Below are 20887 nucleotides of genomic sequence, written 5' to 3'. Positions count from 1 at the left end.
AATAATGAAAAGATAGGTAGATAGAGACAAAGACAGAGGAAGAGGAAGACAGAGGAGGTGGAAGAGGAAGACAAGAGAAAGTCCCTCTTTCCCCTTTGTCCTTCTTCACTGTTCCCACCCACGGACAACAGACACACATTTCTTCACTAATGAGAGGATGAGAAAGAAAGAAGAAACCACCCCTCCACCCACGCAGGCAGATGAGGATGAGTCAGAGGCATCTCCCTCCCTCCCTCCCTCCCTCCCTCCCTCCCTCCTTCACTCCTCCTTTCTCTCTTTCCTCCCTTCTCGCTCTCTCTTCCTCTTTCCCCCTTAATCCCCAACTTTCTCGTCAAGGCAATATCTCTTCTTTCACTATCCCCCCATCCTCTGCCTCTCTTGTTCTTCTTCTCATCCTCCCGTACCTGCATCCTTATCTTTCCGTTGAATTTAAATGAGCCCCCTGTTCTCTCTCGTCTCCCACTCCGTCCTGTCCTTCTCTTCTCTTCTATTCTACCTCTACGTCATTCTGTCCTTCCTCACTGTCTTTGTCCGTCTGTCCTCTGTGTATGACACTCTTTTTTGTCTTCCCATCTCCCCAATCCTCCCTCCTCTCTCTCTCTCTCTCTCTCTCTCTCTCTCTCTCTCTCTCTCTGGTCAGACAGTGCTAGCAGTGAGGGTGCTGTGCCACAGACTGCTTCGGCTGCATTCCCCTATTAATCAGCCGGCTGGCCGTGTCACGGTGACCTTCCCCTGCCGCAGCCGAGCATTCTGGGACCTGTCCAGTTGACGGGCCGAGGCTGACAGAGCTCAAAGTGACCTTCACGCTCCGCACTCACGGACACCACCTTCATCATCCCAGTTATCATAGTTACCATTAGCATAATCTTCATCCAATCTCTATAATTGCCCTGTTAGTATAGTTACTACTATCATATTTGACATCATCATCATCATCATTATCATCAACAAATAAGTCCTTATCCATCATCAGCCAAGTGTTCTGTAACAGTCCCCAATGTCCATGTGTAAATGTCCTCTACTCTCGTTTCATATGCGTCTCAATGTCAACCCACTAGTCTGACCAGACTGTGAGCAAATTAACTAGCAATGAACATTCCAATGATATAATTAATAGCTCCCATTCCTTGTGTAATGTTATGCCATTTTTCCATTTGCGCGGCGGGCAATCTTTATTTTAAGTAAATTGTTCAGGAGCACAGTTCCGTTAGAGCTCTCTCCTCCGCACTGTTTGTGTGTGCACAGAACCATAAAACCTCTCTTCATTATGTGGACCGGTGCACAACAGACTGCCTCACTGATTGGATTGGATTATCTATACATAAATAACTGTGCTATTTTTCCCCTAGTGGTGAGAGATATGTATTTAAAGGTTTTTCTTCCAATTTAACATCAGTTAGCATCGATAAATAAAACTCACTAACCTGTGTGTATACAGGGACTGGAATGAGAATTGAACGTGTGGGGAATCACATAGTCATTGACTAAGCCTGGTTATGGGCTGATAATGAAGATGAATGATTTTTGCACAGAAAGCCATGAGTATTCTGGGACTGGGATCAATCCATGCCCTAGAAACCATCTGTGACTGCACAGAGCTGCATATGGATATTGGCACTGGAACAAACAAGTTGACTCAAACATATGATCTAACTCAGTGCGCAGTGGCCAAACCCAAATAAATGACCCACAAATGAATGACTGATTAAGTACCCCTAATGGCTGAGAATACTGATCACTAGGCCTATCTGCCTCCCGTTCTGCGTGATCAAATACACTGTCATTTACTGTACTTATGGAACAAAACAAGCAAACAAACAAAACAAACAAATGAACTGGTTTGGGAGAAATCGCTAAAAAGAGTTAGCGTTACTGGCATCGAGAGTTGCTCTCATTTGTACTTTTAGCAAAAGGTTTTATCCAAAGCCACTTTCAGAACAGTGGAGATGTACACATTTTCATCAGTGTGTGTGTTCCATCGGAAACAAACCCAAGACCTTGGTCTTGTTCGCAGTTGAGTTAAAGGATAATTAACAATAATAGTGTTAAGTTAAAGATATTTCTGGCTGACTTTCACCAGACTAAGGCCGGATTGCAGCCGCACTGTGCTGAAAGTTTAGTTTGCAAAGCCCTGGAGAAATGCAAAGCCATTTTTTCTTTCTCAGAGGATTTATTTCTTTATTTCAAAGGATTTATTTGAGATCTATTTTTGTGATGACAATCAGACTGTGAAGCCAGCAAGTTTAAGTATTCTACAGAGGTACTGCTTAAAGCCGCTGAAACACAACAACATGATCACGGCCATCAAACAGACCACTTCATTGACATCTACAATTCCATATTTGTCTTTTGACATAATAGTAAATAGATAGAGGGAAGGGTGGGAGCTAAATAGCTAAAGACACTTTAAAAGCGCATTATTTTGAAAACTCTTTATTTGCATTTTTTTGTCAGAAATAGTTTGAGTGTATAATACGTTTTGGAGCTATATTGGAATATCAAGCAAAATCTGGTGAGAACCACAGCTGTGTTGTTATCTGAAAAAGAAAGTCTCTCTCTCTTGCTTTCACTCTCTCTTTCACTCACACACACACACACACACACACACACACACACACACACACGAACATGCACACACACACACACACACACACGAACATGCACACACACACACACACACACACATATACTGCCAGCCCTAGAGGCACCCACAGATTTCCACTGTCAAGTCGAGCAGAGGTGTTAGCATCACAGGAACACAAGGCTGCTTCTCCCTGAGCTAAGCTGCCGCCGCCCTCTCATCTGACCTCAGCTCAGCTACATGAAAGGAAAGGTCAGACTCAGGGGGTCAGCAGGTCGATGTGCACCCCGCTGGGGAGTGAGTGAGTAAGACCCCTGCAGTGAGACCCTTCCGTAAAGGGAGGACCGATGGACACTTTAGATAATACTGTAGGTATGTAGTCAGTTTGTTTGTGTTCTCTTATGGAGTTTGGGTGGAGTTCATTTAGTACCTAAAGGCCATAGATACCATATATCTGATATACATATACAGCACACTGGGTTGTATTTCATGAGTCACATATTTCATGTGTCATCATCATAGATTACTGAACTGTACTGTTTACTATTGAATAATCAAAAATGGTAAAGGTGGCTTCAAACGGGTAGTCTGTGGGACAAGGGGTGAGGGAGGAAAGGTGAAGGAGAAATATGATGGCAGTGATCCTAACATGATGAAAAGATTCATGAAGAGAAGAAATAAAACATGATGAAGATATTCATTAAGAGAAGAAAAAACTAACAAACGAGTGTTACTTACGTTATCCTGTAGTGGAGATGGCAAGCATGAACAGAAGGGAAAGGGGAAGGACATTTTTAAAGGCATATTTTTAGACAGTTTGTGTGTGTGTGTGTGTGTGTGTGTGTGTGTGTGTGTGTGTGTGTGTGTGTGTGTGTGTGTGTGTGTGTGTGTGTGTGTGTGTGTGTGTGTGTGTGTGTGTGAGACAGATCTGTTGTGACAGGGCGGAAGTGTAAAATGCCCATAGAGAACGAAAGGTGTTTGTAAACTGAACACCTGCACTGCTGTCTGTCTCTAAGGTCACTCGGCCACTAAAAGGTGTGTGTGTGTGTGTGTGTGTGTGTGTGTGTGTGTGTGTGTGTGCGTGTGTGTGTGTGTGTGTGTGCATGTGCATGTGCATGAGTGTGAGCTTGTGAAAGGACAGAACTTACGCTTGCATGGTCGTTGTGGCCGTCCCAAAACTGAACATGCTCTCTTTTGGGAGCCAGTTGTTGTCTTCTGGGGTCCAGAGAAAAATGGAAAGAAAAAGAAAGAAAAAGAAAATCAATACATTGAAAACAGCAGTAAGAAGAGTGAAGATAAGTGGACGTTCACTTGTCAGATAGAGGAGTGTTAATGGAACTGGATGTTAGTAGAGCTACTTTGGAAGCCTGTGCCTGTGCCTGTGCCTGTGCCTGTGCCTGTGCCTGTGCCTGTGCCTGTGCCTGTGCCTGTGCCTGTGCCTGTGCCTGTGCCTGTGCCTGTGCCTGTGCCTGTGCCTGTGCCTGTGCCTGTGCCTGTGCCTGTGCCTGTGCCTGTGCCTGTGCCTGTGCCTGTGCCTGTGCCTGTGCCTGTGCCTGTGTCTGTGTCTGTGTCTGTGTCTGTGTCTGTGTCTGTGTCTGTGTCTGTGTCTGTGTCTGTGTCTGTGTCTGTGTCTGTGTCTGTGTCTGTGTCTGTGTCTGTGTCTGTGTCTGTGTCTGTGTCTGTGTCTGTGTCTGTGTCTGTGTCTGTGTCTGTGTCTGGGTCTGTGGTCTGTGGTCTGTGGTCTGTGTTGTGTGTTGTGTGTTGTGTGTTTGTGTGTTGAACTGAGTTTGTATAGCCACATTGCGACCCACACACACTGAACACTGACACACAGCTCAGTCCTCCACCAAAGAGGGCGAGAGAGTGACACACAAGGGCACAGAGGAGGAACAGGAAGAGAGGAGAGGAGAGACGAAGAGTGGGAAATACACACCACCACCACGGCACATCTAAACAGAGAAACACCCCCCAGAACACCCCCCACCCTGCCAGTCTTCCAACGCCTCTCTCTCTCCCCTTCTCCATCTCCCTCCCCCCTTCTCTCTCCCTCTCACCTCTCTCCAGCCCAGTCATCCGGTCCACACTATGCATCCGCTCTAGGCGGCGGTGCTGCTTGCCTGCCTCGCGGCCACTGCTCTCCAGGTCCAGGGAGCCCTGGCTGCGTGAGGGCACCCCGCCACACGACTCGCAGGCCAGGACGCCGCAGCTCCCCTTGCAGCTCTCCTTGCCCTCGCCCCAGCCGCGGATGTTGTGGGCGCTGACCGAGCTCGACAGCGGCGGCTGGGCCAGCTGGTGGTGGTGGTGCCGGCGGTGGTGGCCGGAGCTCGTGCCCTCGCCCCCTCCGTTGTTGCCCGTTCCACTGGCGTGCGTGGAGGAGGAGGAAGAGGCGGATTGGTTGCCGTGGTGAGAGTTGCCGTGGTGGTGGGCGCCCCCGTGGCGATGGTGGTACTGGGTGGGGGATGAGGAGGTGGAGGAACTGGAGGGGGACGTGGAGGGCTGGGCCAGGCTGTGGGAGTGGTGGCCCCCGGTCTGTGGCCCCGTCGCCTCCCGGGCCCCCTTGAGGACCTCCAGCTCCAGGCTCTCCTTGCTCCCGCGGCCGCTGCCCAGCATGCCGCTCTCTCCGGTGATGGTGTAGACGCGAGCGGGCTGCAGGGCGCACTGCACGCACTTCTGCTGGTCCTCCTCTGCCGAGAAGCTGCGCTCCAGGGACAGCTGGGACTTGCCGGAGGCTGGCGGGGGAGGTGGCTGGAGGATGCCCAGGGGGGTGCTGATCAGGCTGGGCTCAGGTGTGCCGGAGGGGCCCCGCAGAGGGTAGGTGGGGAGGTTGTTGTTCTGAATGCTAACCCGGTCTGGAGAGTCTGTGTCTGGGCCGATGAGGGTGTCAGAGAGCAAGTGATCTTTAGTTTCAGAGACAGGGATTAGAAAAGACAGAGGGAGGAAGAGAGAGAGAGAGAGAGACAGAGACACAGACACAGACACAGTGAAAGAGAGAGCAGAAACGAGTGTGGGAGATAAAGAGAGAGCCCAAGATAGAGGGAGACACAGTGAAAAATAAACAGAGATAAAAATGAGGCCATGTTTAAATACCAGATGATATCTAATAACTTTAATGAAAAACCGTGATTTGACGAATGAGCAAACAGCTGATTGTTCTCCGCGGCTATAGAGCAGAATAAAGCTTTGGCAAAGTTCAAGACCAAACAAAGAGGATGAGAAAGACTAAAAGGAAGAAGGAGCTGAGGAGACAGGGCCAGAAGGACCTAAAAAGAGATGAGGGAGAGATTGGAGTAAGAGAGACAGAGAGGGAGCAAGAGAAAGAAAGAAAGTGAGAGAGGTAGGGAAAGAGAGAGAGAGAGAGAGAGAGAGAGAGAGAGAGAGAGAGAGAGAGAGAGAGAGAGAGAACTGACCTGATCCGTTGCAGTTCTCAGGATGTGTGTGGGACAGGTAGTCTCCAAAGGCTTTGGCTGCTCTGCAGACACATGCAGACACACACACACACACACACACACACACACACACACACACACAAACACACACACACATACACGCACACACAGATACAGAGAAGTGTCAAGGTGACATCATACCCACGTGAACACACAGCTTTATCACGTTACATAACCTCTGCACACAGTCTCTCAGTCTCATTCACAGACAGAGCTCAGACACTGGGAGCCCCATGGAAAATTCTCACACTCCCCTTTTGACGCTCCGTGCTGCTGACAGAGCTGTCATTACTCCTAGCCTCTCAGCGACACATGCTGTGCTTTCAGACCGTAACCATCCCGACCAAGTAAAAGGTTTACTTCAAAATCACCTCACCTCATTGCTCGAGACCCAGGAAGGTAAGTATTAGCTGGGAGAGAGAGATATATATTGATATATATTTATATTTATAGGTCATCACAGGGGATCTGGCTTTAGTGGAGAAAATGCAGTAAGGGGATAAGCAGACATCTTGTCAGAATCAACAGATTTGGGTTTACCTGGGAGCATCTGTGGGGAGGGGAGGGGGAAGAGGAGCAGGCAGGGGATTCTCTCAGATGTCACTCACTGTGAGAGATTGCACATGTGTAAACATGCACACACACACACACACACACACACACACACACACACACACACACACACACACACACACACACACACACACACACACACACACACACACACACACACACACACACACACACACACACACACACAAACACACGCTCACAAGTGCACACATACACACACATACACACACATACACACACATACACACACACACAAGAGCAAACAGTCAAACAGTCCTCCTTTGTAGGATTTCCACCACCCACAGATTCAGATAGAACATTTTTATCTCCCCACTCCAGACCAGGGAGAAAAAAGGAGTTACTTTAGCCCCCCCCCCCCCCCCCCCCCCCTCTCTCTCTCTCTCTGTGTGAGTGTGTGTATATACATGTGTGTGTGTGTGTGTGTGTTGAAAGTAGCAATTCTAACTACAAATATAGTGACATGCATATCACTTTGTAAAGACTTCAGGCCATTGCCTTCATGAATAACTTCTGTCAGATCTGATTATTTCAAGCAATTGCTACATTCCATCATCATCACTTGGAATAGAGAACTCATATCATTTTAAAAAGTCTATTGAAATGAACTGAGCCACCCGGTGAACGTTGAGGTTATTCCCCATGTGAACTCAATTCTAATAAATGACCACTATAAAGAGAGTCCACAGAGAAATAAAAGCGGGGTCCTGGGCACCACATCAGGGAGAGCTTAAGTGTAACTAACAGGCCGAGTGGAAGAGATGGAGCAATCTGAAACGCTGAGCAGCAGGAGGGGGGTAGATGTTTGACAAATGACAAAACACAAAATGGAACTGTGATCAGTCTGGGCAATCTCCTGCCATCTCGCAATAACTGATGTTGAACAACCAGGAGGAGCCCAGCGAGGTGATTGACAGATGTCACTCCTGCTACTTCCATCATTGTAGGAGATTTAGATCACCCTTCCTTCCAGACACGTCAGCTGCTTTAGTGAAGCTTCCATATCCAACAACCTCCCCCATTTCCTCTTCACGTTCCAACATACAAACAGATTTACTCAGTTGTACCATAGGGGATGTCTGCTAGGTCCCTATTGGGCATTTCAGGACCCTGGACAGTTACTCGCATCAAGGAATCATTGACATGGCCGAATTGGTGAAAATAGGCTGAACACTTGGAAATACTGCTGAGCTATAAGGAGCTTAACATGTTTTTAAAGTCTAAGCCAGAGATGGATGCTGTGATTGCTCACTGGGAGATTGTAAGAGCACATTGTCACCAAGAGACAAAAATCGGTTAACCAGCAGGAGAGCATTGCCTCATAAATGAGCTGTAAATTCAATTAAAGGCATGCCTCTAACAATCACTCTTATCTTCCTGTGACGCTGTGTTTGGTTACGCCACTGTGGAGAAGACACTGAGTCACACCTCCTCAGAGAGAGAGACGCACTGCTTCACACACACAAGGGAGCAGGAAGCTGGAGGATGATCTGTGTGTGTGTGTGTAATTGTGTGTGTGTGTGTGTGTGTGTGTGTGTGTGTGTGTGTGTGTGTGTGTGTGTGTGTGTGTGTGTGTGTGTGTGTTCGCTTTCCTCTGTGCCAGTGCCCACTTTAAGGATAAAGACCCACGCAAATCATTACTCACATACCCCACTTTACACACACACACACACACACACACACACACACACACACACACACACACAGTTAGGAGACCACACCAGATCTATAGGAGGGATGTTGAAACGCCCCCTCAGAAGCCGTCACAGGCAGATCCTGGCAGGTGATGTTCTGCTTCTCTTCCCCCAGATGTGTGCATCTGACAGCTGCAGAGCTCCCCAGACACCACAATCTCACACACCAGCCAGCCACCACACGTCACATGCAGGGTGAACACACACACACACACACACACATACACCTATCAGCATGCCAGCACACACCGGTCTAAAGACCTATATATAATGCAAACTCAGCCCCACACAATCACACACACACACCATATCTACCCTCTCTCATGAACTCTCTCTCTCTCTCCCTGTCTCTCTCATACACACATAACCCCCCCCCCCCATAGGCACACACACACACACACACACACACACACACACACACACACACACACACACACAACCCTGACAGCCCCCTCAATTATTCATCTGCTGCAGGCCAGCACGTGCTGTCTCTGGTCTCTTCACCCTGACAGGGCCGGGCTTCATCAGGCACCGCGTAACCTCTGTCTCTGTCTCTGTCTCTGTCTCTGTCTCTGTCTCTCTCTCTATTTCTCTCTCTCTCTCTCTCTCTTTATTGCCATGGCTCTCTGCCCACTCACCTCACCTTCAGCGCTAAAATAATCACCTCCCTCAGACCTCCACACTCTGCCTCCTGCCTCCTGCCTCCATAGGGCACCATCGAGGCTGAACCTCTGGCTTTCTGAGGATTTATCACGGCTCCACAGCGGCTTTACGCTTGAGCTTCGCTTGAGCTGCAGACCTCGGCTGCTAATGTTCATCACTCACACACTCGTTCGCTCGACCGCTCACTCGCTCACTCATTCACTCACTCACTCGTTCTTTTCATCCACATCCATTAGTTTAGTCATCATTCTAATTATGGAAAAGGGAATTTCTGGTTACACTTGGAATGTGCATGCTAATTCTTTTTTTGAATTCCAATGCACCACAGCTGGTAAAAACACCCAATACATATAAGTACATAATGTCCTTATAGACCACCACCCAGTCTCGGCTCTTCAGGAATCGCACTCACGCTCTTTCTTCATCTCTCTCCTGGCTCCTGAGATATGGGCCCTGGCACAGGAGAGAACAGGTCTGTGTTTCATCCTCATTTCCCATTCAAACAAAGGAAAAGCTCCCTGAGCGCTGAGTAAAATAAACACTGAGAGGAAATGGTCCTCGGAGAACAATCCGCTTTTATAAAACTTGAGGAGAGAAATGGAGGTGAGAGACAGAGGAGAAAAAAAGAAAGAAAGAGGGAGAGAGAGAGAGAGAGAGAGAGAGAGAACGAGAGAGAGAGAGAGAGAGAGAGAGAGAGAGACGACAGGAGAGTAGACAGAACTGTAGCAGGGGCCTGAAAATGTTATCTGACTGATTCTCCTCAGGTTAGAGGTGACAGTTTAGGAGCGGAGTTGCAGACATGGGAGACCAGGGGGTGGGGGACACAGAGACTGTTAGGATGGACCTATTAAACAATGACACAGAGACTGTTGAGATGGACCTATTAAACAATGACACAGAGACTGTTGAGATGGACCTATTAAACAATGACACAGAGACTGTTGAGATGGACCTATTAAACAATGACACAGAGACTGTTGAGATGGACCTATTAAACAATGACAGAGAGATTTAGACAAAGAGTAAAAGGAAGACGGACAAAATGACATAACAGGGAATATGGCCTGTTTTGAGGCAGAGAAGGATAGGTGTGTGTGTGTGTGTGTAGGCAAAGAGAAGACACACATCAGCCTAGAGACTCAATTGATACGGACAGGCACTGAAAGTCAGACAGGAAACGGCGGACAGCTGAATGCCAGAGGTGACAGAGGACGAGAGTAAAAAGGATGGAGGAGAAAACAAGAGAAGACACGCAAAGATACCAAAGCAGAGGAGAGGAAGTGAGGACAGGGGAGGTCACAAAACCATAGGAGAGGAGGCCGAAGAAAGAAAGAGAGAAGAGAGAAAAAGACATGAGAAGAAAGGAGAGAGAGGAGATGATGAGGAGAGGAGGAGAAAAAGACACGAGAAGAAAGGAGAGAGAGGAGATGATGAGGAGAGGAGAAGAGAGAAAAAGACATGAGAAGAAAGGAGAGAGCAGAGATGATGAGAGGAGAAGAGAGAAAAGACATGAGAAGAAAGGAGAGAGCAGAGATGATGAGGAGAGGAGAAGAGAGAAAAGACATGAGAAGAAAGGAGAGAGAGGAGATGATGAGGAGAGGAGGAGAAAAAGACACGAGAAGAATGGAGAGAGCAGAGATGATGAGGAGAGGAGAAGAGAGAAAAAGACATGAGCAGAAAGGGAAAGAGAGGAGATGATGAGGAGAGGAGGAGAAAAAGACACGAGAAGAAAGGAGAGAGCGGAGATGATGAGGAGAGGAGAAGAGAGGAAAAGACACGAGAAGAAAGGAGAGAGAGGAGATGATAAGGAGAGGAGAAGAGAGAAAAAGACATGAGAAGAAAGGAGAGAGAGGAGATGATGAGGAGAGGAGAAGAGAGAAAAAGACATGAGAAGAAAGGAGAGAGAGGAGATGATGAGGAGAGGAGAAGAGAGAAAAAGACATGAGAAGAAAGGAGAGAGCAGAGATGATGAGGAGAGGAGAAGAGAGAAAAAGACATGAGAAGAAAGGAGAGAGAGGAGATGATGAGGAGAGGAGGAGAAAAAGACATGAGAAGAAAGGAGAGAGCAGAGATGATGAGGAGAGGAGAAGAGAGAAAAAGACATGAGAAGAAAGGAGAGAGAGGAGATGATGAGGAGAGGAGGAGAAAAAGACATGAGAAGAAAGGAGAGAGAGGAGATGATGAGGAGAGGAGGAGAAAAAGACACGAGAAGAAAGGAGAGAGCAGAGATGATGAGGAGAGGAGAAGAGAGAAAAAGACACGAGAGAGAGAGGAGATGATGAGGAGAGTGGACAGCTGCTAGTGTGAGTGTGACATCAGATGTCATGGAGAGGCTGGGGCTGCTTCTTGTCACCCAGCATTAGGAGCCACCGCAGAGACAGCCATGCACTGGCCTTACGGGACACTACAGTGAACAAAACACTGTGTGACAGCCTGAAGAGTGTGTGTGTGTGTGTGTGTGTGTGTGTGTGTCACAGTCATTATGAATGCATTCAAGGGCTCCCATTCAAGGACTACGCAATCATTCATAAAGACCAGTGAAGACCAGCGATGTCACTCTACTTAGTGCCCTTCATACAGCACTGCTGTGAGTGCTGCACAGCTCTTTGTTCTCTGATTTGGAGAAAATGGTTCCATTGATGCATCTAAGTTACAGGTATCTGCCACATATCCATTTGATTATCAAGGACACAAATTGTAGCTGTTTGATGATGAAAATAGGGCTTTTTGTGGTCCTCTTTACTTTGTCCTTTTTTCCTTCACTGTCACTCTGTCTGTCTCTGTCTCTGTCTCTGTCTCTGTCTCTGTCTCTTTCTCTTTCTCTTTCTCTTTCTCTCTCTCTTTCTCTCTCTCTTTCTCTCTCTCTCTCTCTCTCTCTCTCTCTCTCTTTCTTTTTTATCTGCTGTGGCAGGTTGAAGAAGAGCTTATACTGATAAAAGGAGCAGACACAGAGAGCTCTCTAAGCAAATCCACAGCACTCACACACAGACACACACACACACGCACACACACGCACACACACACACACGCACGCACACACACACACAAATGCACACACACACACACACACACACACACACACACACACACACAGAGATGCACATGCACACGCACACGCACACACACACACACCACACACACACACACACACACACACACACACACAAACATCCTGAGTGCTCCTGCAAAAAGCCCAGACAGAGACTTCTCTCTGTTTCTACTTCTACTTTATCACATTAAAAACACTGATGGACTCAAAAGAAACCTTCTAGAAGTTACCAGGTGACTTCACTGAGCAGGAGTCTATGAATGTGAGATGTGCCCACTCAGAACAGAGGATGCCTCTCATCAGTGCCCTCAAAGTCTGACCCACCATAGAGTTTTGTGGACAACTTCGAGCAAATATGCATACAAGTAGCCATCAATTCCCTGGTGAGAATCCAAGTAGCGTGAGCAGCTCCAGTACCTGCCAACAAACTGCAAAGAACCATTGACAAGTGTGTAGTCTAAACTCCACAGACCTTTAAGTGCTTCCTCATTCTCAAACTCTTTATTAATTGAGCAATTAAATTGTTTTACTTCCGTTCTACAGTAGGTAATAGGCTCCCAGGATGCAATGTCATTTAAAGCCAGCGCCTGAAACAGTTTAGTGGAAAACTGGTGGTGTGTTTTTAGCAGAGTCAGTTTCCAAAGCATGCAGGGCTCCTTGAGTCCAGCAGGCCACAGATTGAAGTGTTACTGGCTCTGGGACAGCTGCAGCAGGGTGCAATGACGTCTGGAGTTAGCAATCACCTCCACACCAGGCCCACTGACACAATGACACACACACACATGACCTCTCTCACTCCCACTCACACACGCACTAACATACACTTACTGTACATACTCACAGTCAGTTTCACAGGCACACACATTCATACACCCCCCCCCCCAGCTATACACACACATACACAGGCACACACACACAGAAAGGCGTAATTTTGGTGTGTCAGAGACAGTCAGAGATCAGTATTATCGGCTGCAATCAGACTAATTACAGCCAGCACGCAGCGGTCTAGTGCTCAAGGAAGAGAAAAGAACGGGGCGGGCGTGAGAAACAGACTCTGATGCCGACCCCACACTCCCAGTCACTCAGTTAATCACCTCTGTGGAGTCAAGTCAAACAACATAACTGATATCATACATCTGGGTCCCCATCACGCCATTTACATGTACTCAATTCTGTCCTCCTGGTACATCACCAAACATTACCAAACATCACCATGCATTTTAAGACTCAGGATTTCAGAGGATTGTTCGATGAACTAAACAAAAGAAGCTATCCTGTGTCATTTCTCAGTTTATTGCTTTTATAGAAAACAATCTCCAATCTTGGAAATGGACGGTGCTTATTGCCTTTCTATTAAATATGTATGTGCATATGAGGTCTCCTGTGTTTTTGTTTGTTCAATATGACTTGGCCCTCATCTCACCACAATGAAACCTTTTTGCTGACCAGTGGAAACACCTGCTCTCAGACCCCTCACACTTAGACAGCGTCTACATCAAAGACTTCAACCTCCCCCTGATCCACATGGGCCTATAAACAATGCACATACACACACACACACACACACACACACACACACATGCAAGTACGCACACACACACACCCAGGCACACACACACGCACACACGCAGACACACACAGACGCACACAGACGCACTTACACACATTAGAAACATGCACCAGATGTGCTTCCATTTGCACTCAATCTGAAATGCCCTTCAGAAGAACAGGCAGTAAAAAAGTAAGATCAAAGACACTGGAGAGATGGGGGGAGATGGTGCATTTATAGAAGCATGTGGAGAAATGAGTCCCCATAGCCCAGCAGAAATGCATCACTGTGCTGGGAATGACAATCCCAATCTATGGGCCATCAGACTGAGCACATTTGAAATATTCAGATAGTTCCATAAATGTCAGCACAAACATTTGCCTCAGTTATTAAACACAAGCCTTTAGATTTTCTCTCTCTGCCTGCTGACAAGATGGCACTAACTATCCACATAATTTCCATAAAAAATATATACACAAATATATGGACCTATATATACATAGCTACGCAGCTATATATATACTATATATATATGTGTGTGTGTGTATATATATTGGCTTTTTGCCTTTAATCAGACAGGATAGGAAAGAGAGACAGGAGGTGAGAGGAATCGGGGGAAAACCATGAGCCGGATTTAAACCCGGGTAGGCTACCTGTTGGCACTCTGAAGCATACATGGTTGGGGAGGCTACCGCCTGCACCACAGCAGTGCACTCATCTCCTGTGTTGATCCATTCCTTCATTTCACATAGACGGTCATTGTTTCTCTCGTGGAATCATCCAACCACATAAGTTGCAGCTGTTATATTTTTAGGCAATGTTTAAAATCCTGCAATCATGACTATACTGCAGTGCAGCCGGCAACAGGCTAGACGAGTAAAGGGCTGCGAATGTGTGTGTGTGTGTGTGTGTGTGTGCGTGCGTGCGTGGGTGTTTGTGTGTGTGAGTGTCTGAGTGCGTGTGTGTTTGAGTGAGTGCGTGCGTGCGTGCGTGTGTAAAAAAAAAACACAATCACTGTGTGCTTCACTGATAGGTGTCCACTTGAGCCACAGCAGGGAATAGACAGCCATACTACAGCAGGGAATAGACAGCCATACTACAGCAGGGAATAGACAGCCATACTACAGCACGTTATGATAATCAAAAATGACTCAGCCACTTTAAAACAAAGCAGCTTTTTAGCATTCCAAAATGCCATCATGTGGGGGTCAAGAGGTGCTTTGATATCTCTCTGAGGACAGCAATGGGGCTATCTGAACAGTTTTGCGCTGTGACCTACTGTTCCAGAATCAGCACACAAAAAAAAAAAAAACAAAGCCTGCTGTCTCCGTCTAGCATCCAAATGAGTCAGCCGCGAACAACGCACAGCTGCACTCATCTGTCAGCGGCGGAACAGGGGGAACAGGATGGCGTGATGGGCAAGGAGGTTTGAAGGATAGAGCATGATAAGTGATGCCAGGCACACAGAGGCAAATACGCAGAAGTCTCTTTCAGGCTCTGGAAAGAATTTTTCCGTTTTTTTTAAAGCTAGAAGAACACACACACAGACACACACAATCTCCCTACCATAGCTGGTGATGTGGCATGAAACAGCATTCGACACAGAGAGGGAGTGATCGTTCGACCTGGCCCCTTCAGAGCGGAACCTCTTTAGAAGAGTTATGTTATGACGCTCGCACACACAGCGCCCTTACTGTACGTACATCCTCCTGTGACACATGTTCGCACTGACCCCTGCGTGCCTCGTTGACCTCCCATAACTCTCTGGGAACACTACATCTTCCCTTACACAATAAATGCAATCCCCTGTGTCAGCCCCCAGCTATGCTTGCTTGTTTAAGCCTAGACACAGTGGGGAAGCACTTTCATTGGCCAATTATTCTCCTAGGTTTAACTGCATGTCACTAAGTACTGAGTACAGCCCATCACATAGAGGCTACAGCAGATGCTAACGTCTGAAATTGTCCACCTGCGTAGCTTTTCCCAGAGTTACACAAGCAGAGACTGGGATAGGGGGGTTGTATTTAGCCACCCATGTTCTCTCCGCTCCAGTGATTCTCTATCAGGGCAGGGCTGACAGGAGGAGGAGTGCAGCATTTTGGGATTGCTTGAAAAAGGGCTGCTTCCCACTCCACTGCTTGGCACAAGTCATTCTCGATTATCACCAAAGCTAAATCAAAAAAATCCCTTTGTCTTTTTTTTCCGTTAAACGACCCTGACAAAGTCAGACGGGGAGCTCCTTGTGTAACCTGTCTGCCTGCACACATCAGCATGTGAATTCAAACCAAAAGGTGATTATACTTGAATCCTGCAATATCTTGACCTGCCGTGAAAAGACAGGGCTGCTACATAGAATGGCAATGAGAATGTGTGTATGTGTGTGTATGCATGTGTGTGTGTGTGTGTGTGTGTGTGTGTGTGTGTGTGTGCGTGTGCCTGCGTGAGAGTGAGAGTGAGTGTGAGTGTGTTCGCACGTGTCTGTGCATGTCGATGCCCATGCCTCCAGGCATATGAGGGCTGTGCTGTCACTGCTCTCTCTCTCTCTGGTCCTGTGGGAGTCTGCCTGTCCAGGGTTCCCTTTATATTCTTAATCAGCTTCAGTTCTGGGGACTGAGCATGCACCTCCACGCTTACAGATCAGACACACACACACAGAGAGAGAGAGACTCAGTCACACAACTACAGACACACAGGCAAAGAGGAAACACACACCTCTGGCATGTGAGGAATTAGGGGGCAGTATGCTTCCAAATATCGACAGGTCAGCTGGGGGAGATGGATCGAACAGTCATGTACAAATTGCCTCCAAGACGTCAAGGTCATTTGAATGACCTCCAAGAGAGAGAATGGAGCAGATCCTAAAATTTCCAACCGGCTATCAACACTGAACCATGTAGTGCGTTACGGGATCGCGATGTATTGGCAGAGTTACTAAAGCAGAAAGCGAATGACCCCCTGAAAAACTGACGGCTGTTAATCGTCCTGTCAGATATTACCGGGACCGTTTGACAACCCCACCCGTCCCCGTATCATCAGCAGTCATTGGGCATACCGATAGACAACGAAGCGACGTTCGGCTCAAGCGAGAGAGCCTGTCCGTAATCACCTACAGCGGCTTGTAGAGAGCCGGGTAGGAAATGCGCAAATGCATTCAATTGGGTCGTCGAAAACTACAAAAGAAACGGGTACTGGGTTAGAGGCAAATTAGGCTTTTGTTTTAAAGGTAATGAAACGCTTTGCGCCTCTTGCCAGCGTTTACCTCAGCTGGACACTCCTTTTACGGCTGTCGAGCTATGTAATCCTGGCTAAATAAATTATCCGCATTGCAAAAGGACTTGTGTAGGTTTTCTGGGTCTCGAGCCATCAGTCACCCTGACGTGTGATCACCGCCAGGCGTCTCGAGTCAATTGCAGTTGATTGATTAATTGATAGATCACTTGCTCGTGCGTCGGCAGCAGCCAGCGCCAGCAAGGTCCGTAGCAAACAACCGCTTTGAGAACAAAACATAAATACCCAGGTGTGCTTCTGCAGTAACAAGTTCTGTTCCAAATTGCACGGAACAACCAGAGAATAGCCAGCAGTCCGCGGTGACAAAATGAAGCAAACATCACTATAAATGTAGTTGTAGAAAAGATGGATAAACTTAGCAACTACGAGTCAGTCGACACAAGCATCTGGCGAAAGGGTATGAGGCTGACATGTACGGTATGTGGTTGGAACGCGTATCCACCTCGTAAAACCAGTTCTAGTGCATATACACGTATTCAGCACCACAACATCGGACAGCTCACGAACGATTAGCAGACATTAGAAGGGGGAATTATGATGGAATAGGCAATAGATTGTTAAATTTCTTCAGTACGCTTCTCTCTTCACATGAGAGTGTCCCTCGAACATGAGTTATGCAGAAAGAACCAGAATCACAATCGACAACGCACTCACATCAGCTGGTTTCGAGAAACAAAACAATACATTTATGATTGTCTAACGCCTGTCATCGGCATGCAGTTCACATTGTTTCAGGGACAGAACAAAGGTCCAAATAGGTGCATTTAGCACATCGTTATTCGATGTATATTTTGACCTGTCCTTGGAGCATGGAGGAGACGGGTGGCTGGAGTGCAGTGAGGATCTTCGAGCGGTTTTGTAACTTCGCGGTACACCGCTCCCCTGCGTCCACATACTCAGCATGAAGGTTGCGCAGAAACTCCGGCTGACCCTTTACAGACAAAAGAGCCTGACACTGTGCTGCAGGTGCTCTGGTGTCAAGGAAGGTGGGCTACTCACCTAACTTTTGCCGCCACGGACGAAATTGCATCGTTTTTCAGATTCTTCCTTTTGGACACGGCAGTTCCCATGCTGGCATGGAAACAGCGCTGGAGAGAAAACGGTTCATTCCAGACACCAGCACACGGCGGAATGCATGTGGGGGGAAAAAAGAGATGCTGCAGTAACAAACGAAAGGAAAGAAGTCCCACAAGACGATATTTCAGTTCGGCAGTGAGGCAGACATGATAATATCGTCTCGCCAACACTCAGAGAGGATGTTGCTGTTACTGCCGCTGTCTCTCGCGCACTGACTCCAGAGAAGTGTACGTGCGCGCGGAGATAGCACACTGTCAACTAGTTGAGCAGAGAGGCGGACAGAAAAAAATACACACAGACACGCGCGACCAGAGCCCTCCCTCTTTTTCTCTCTCTCTCGTTCATTGATCAGAGAGAGAAGGCGGGAATGTGGGAAGGGAGGTGTGAGAGTATGGGTGTGTGTTTGTGTGTGTAGGGGGTGGGGGGTTAACACAGGAAACACCCCAGAGCCATATATGGAGTGCGTATGTCCCCATTTTTCCCCATACAGTGAGCTTATAGGTAAAAAGGTTGGTAAAGGGGCTTACAGGACAAGCTGGGGGCAGCATTGTACAGTTCCTTAGGTAAGGTATCACAGTAGAGTCTTCTGCTTTCATTCAGTGTGTTTCTAATGCATCATGGTTGTGATAAAAATAACCCTAACCCCCCCCCCCCCCCCCCCCAACCCTTCACTTCTTTGTCTCACACTCATTCTTTCACACACAAACACAAATAGGTAAACGACAGAGCAGCCTCTTAGGTTGGAAAAGAGCTCAACACCCAGTTGCACACATCTGCACTGCTCAGCCACAGCAGCAACAGACAGGAGCGAGTTAAGAGCCAATCAATCACAGAATCACTGATCATATCCCCCAGACGAGGTCAGACCCGGAGAATAAAGAGCTTTCGTCTGCTCTGAGGGTGATTGTGTGTGTGTGTGTGTGTGTGAGAGAGAGTGATTGTCTGTAACGGAATGCACATGGACAAAAAGGAGCAGTAATCGATATTTAAGTAAAACAAAGACGGCCAGTCTGTGGTGAGTGCAGTCAGGACGTAAACAATACCAGTCAGATCTGAAGAGATTGTGTGTGTGCCCGTGTGTGTGTGTGTGTGTGTGTGTGTGTGCCCGTGTGTGTGTGTGTGTGTGTGTGTGTGTGTGTGTGTGTGTGTGTGTGTGTGTGTGTGTGTGTGAGAGAGACAGACCTTGTGCGCACATGATGTGACTGCTGATGAGAAAGAAAATGAAAGAATGAATGAAATAAACCACAGCGGGAGCTACACACACACACACACACACACACACACACACACACACACACACACACACCGAGAGACACACATCTTAAGGGGACATGTGGATTAAAATCAGGAGGTGGCTGCAGCGAGGGAGCAGAAGACGGAAGATATATGTGTTTGCATGTTAGTCGGAGCTGGGACTGATGGAACAGTATGTACAGTATGTGTTTTATGTCATTGGCTGTCATTGTGTGTGTGTGTGTGTGTGTGTGTGTGTGTGGGTGCCTGTGTGTGGGTGCCTGTGTGTGGGTGTGTGTGTCTGGGTGTGTGCGCGTGTGTGTGTGTGTGTGTGTGTGCGTGTGTATGTGTGCGGGTGTGTGTGCTTGTGTGTGTGCGTGCGTGTGTGTGTGTGCTTGTGTGTGTGTGTGTGCTTGTGTGTGTGTGTGTGCGTGTTCATATCTGTGTGAGAATTGATTTAAGGAAAAGGATCATTGGATTAGATGAAGCATTCTTGGCATCTCTTTTTCACAGGCATTCCTATGGAGCTGTGGACGAGTGAACCATGCCTATGATTTACTGCTGCATAAACCCCTGGCACAAAAGACTATGCAGACCAAATGGTCAACGATATAACAAAGCAGGAGGAAATTAAACTATGACCTTTGGAGGGGAAGCCAGAGGAATCTGTTGTGACCAGACCCCTTGTGTAGATATATTAATAGATCTCTCTGGAACATTATTCAGCACACCTTTGGCCTCAGCACTTCATGTTTTTTTCACGATTAAAGCACTAATTAATAAATGTGTCTGGATACAGGACATGTCTGAAAAACGAGGTTATTATGCACACACACATACACACATACATACACACACACACACACAAACACACACACACACACACACGCACACACACGCACACATACACACACACACACAAACACACACACACACACACACACACATACACATACACATACACGCACACACACACACACACACACGCACACACACGCACACACACGCACACACAGACACAGACACAGACACAGACACAGACACAGACACACAAACGTAAAGGTTCTTGTGGGAACTATACATGTGTATTGTGGCGCACATCATGTAGGTCTGATGATGAGCCTGTCTCCCCATAGACAGAACGAAGCACTAAAAATGAAGGTGACTGCGGAGGACACTGGTGTTTCTACTTTCTCTCTGTTAAGTTACGTTCATCTGTCTACCCACAGATACAAGCCAGAGGTGTTGCCTGAAGTAAGTGTCCTTGTTTCACAATCTTAATGGAGGTATGATGCTGAAGTGTGTTTTATATGGGCATCTTACACAATTCTCTATTGTGCAGAACCATTAACTTGTGTCAGTTCATCTGTCAGACGATTCATGCTGGCCTTTCTGTACATACTGACGTGGCCTTTGAGAGAGACAGACAAGAAGTGAGACAGGCAGGCAGACAGATGTTACTGAATCAAGTCTAACTTCTTCTGGGAAGATCGAGTGTGGATGGGAAATGCAGGACAAGTGAGATATTTACACCTCAGCATTCATGACTGGTGCATTATCCGTGTCATAACACATGTCTGAGCATTCATGACTGGTGCATTATCCGTGTCATAACACATGTCTGAGCATTCATGACTGGTGCATTATCCGTGTCATAGCACATCTGTGATGTCATCCCTGTGTTATATGTGTGCTTTTATCATGTGCTATTATGAT

The 20887-nt window shown here is 47.3% G+C and overlaps 1 protein-coding gene across 6 annotated transcripts in view; it reads right to left on the bottom strand.

The window, feature by feature from the left end:
* The window catches only part of LOC105889100 (NMDA receptor synaptonuclear signaling and neuronal migration factor), a 28796-nt gene extending 10456 nt beyond the window's left edge, over positions 1-18340 (bottom strand). The window contains exons 1-5 of one of the 6 annotated variants that reach the window (XM_031578083.2): positions 17861-18340; positions 5989-6045; positions 4636-5478; positions 3730-3796; positions 3320-3325 (exon numbers count right to left, since the gene is read on the bottom strand). In XM_031578083.2, the coding sequence (XP_031433943.1) occupies positions 3320-3325; positions 3730-3796; positions 4636-5478; positions 5989-6045; positions 17861-17891 (1004 nt within the window). In that variant the 5' untranslated portion in view covers positions 17892-18340. Of the gene's footprint in view, positions 1-3319; positions 3326-3729; positions 3797-4635; positions 5479-5988; positions 6051-17860 lie in introns of all 6 variants that reach the window. The other 5 variants (XM_031578085.2, XM_031578081.2, XM_031578084.2 and 2 more) reach the window with 5 other exon arrangements.
* Between the last annotated feature and the right edge of the window lie 2547 nt (positions 18341-20887).

Source organism: Clupea harengus, chromosome 12, assembly GCF_900700415.2.
Source record: "Clupea harengus chromosome 12, Ch_v2.0.2, whole genome shotgun sequence".
NCBI classification, from domain to species: Eukaryota; Metazoa; Chordata; class Actinopteri; order Clupeiformes; family Clupeidae; genus Clupea; species Clupea harengus.
Note: the sequence above shows the minus strand (reverse complement) of the source record. Positions and strands in the feature narration are given on the sequence as shown.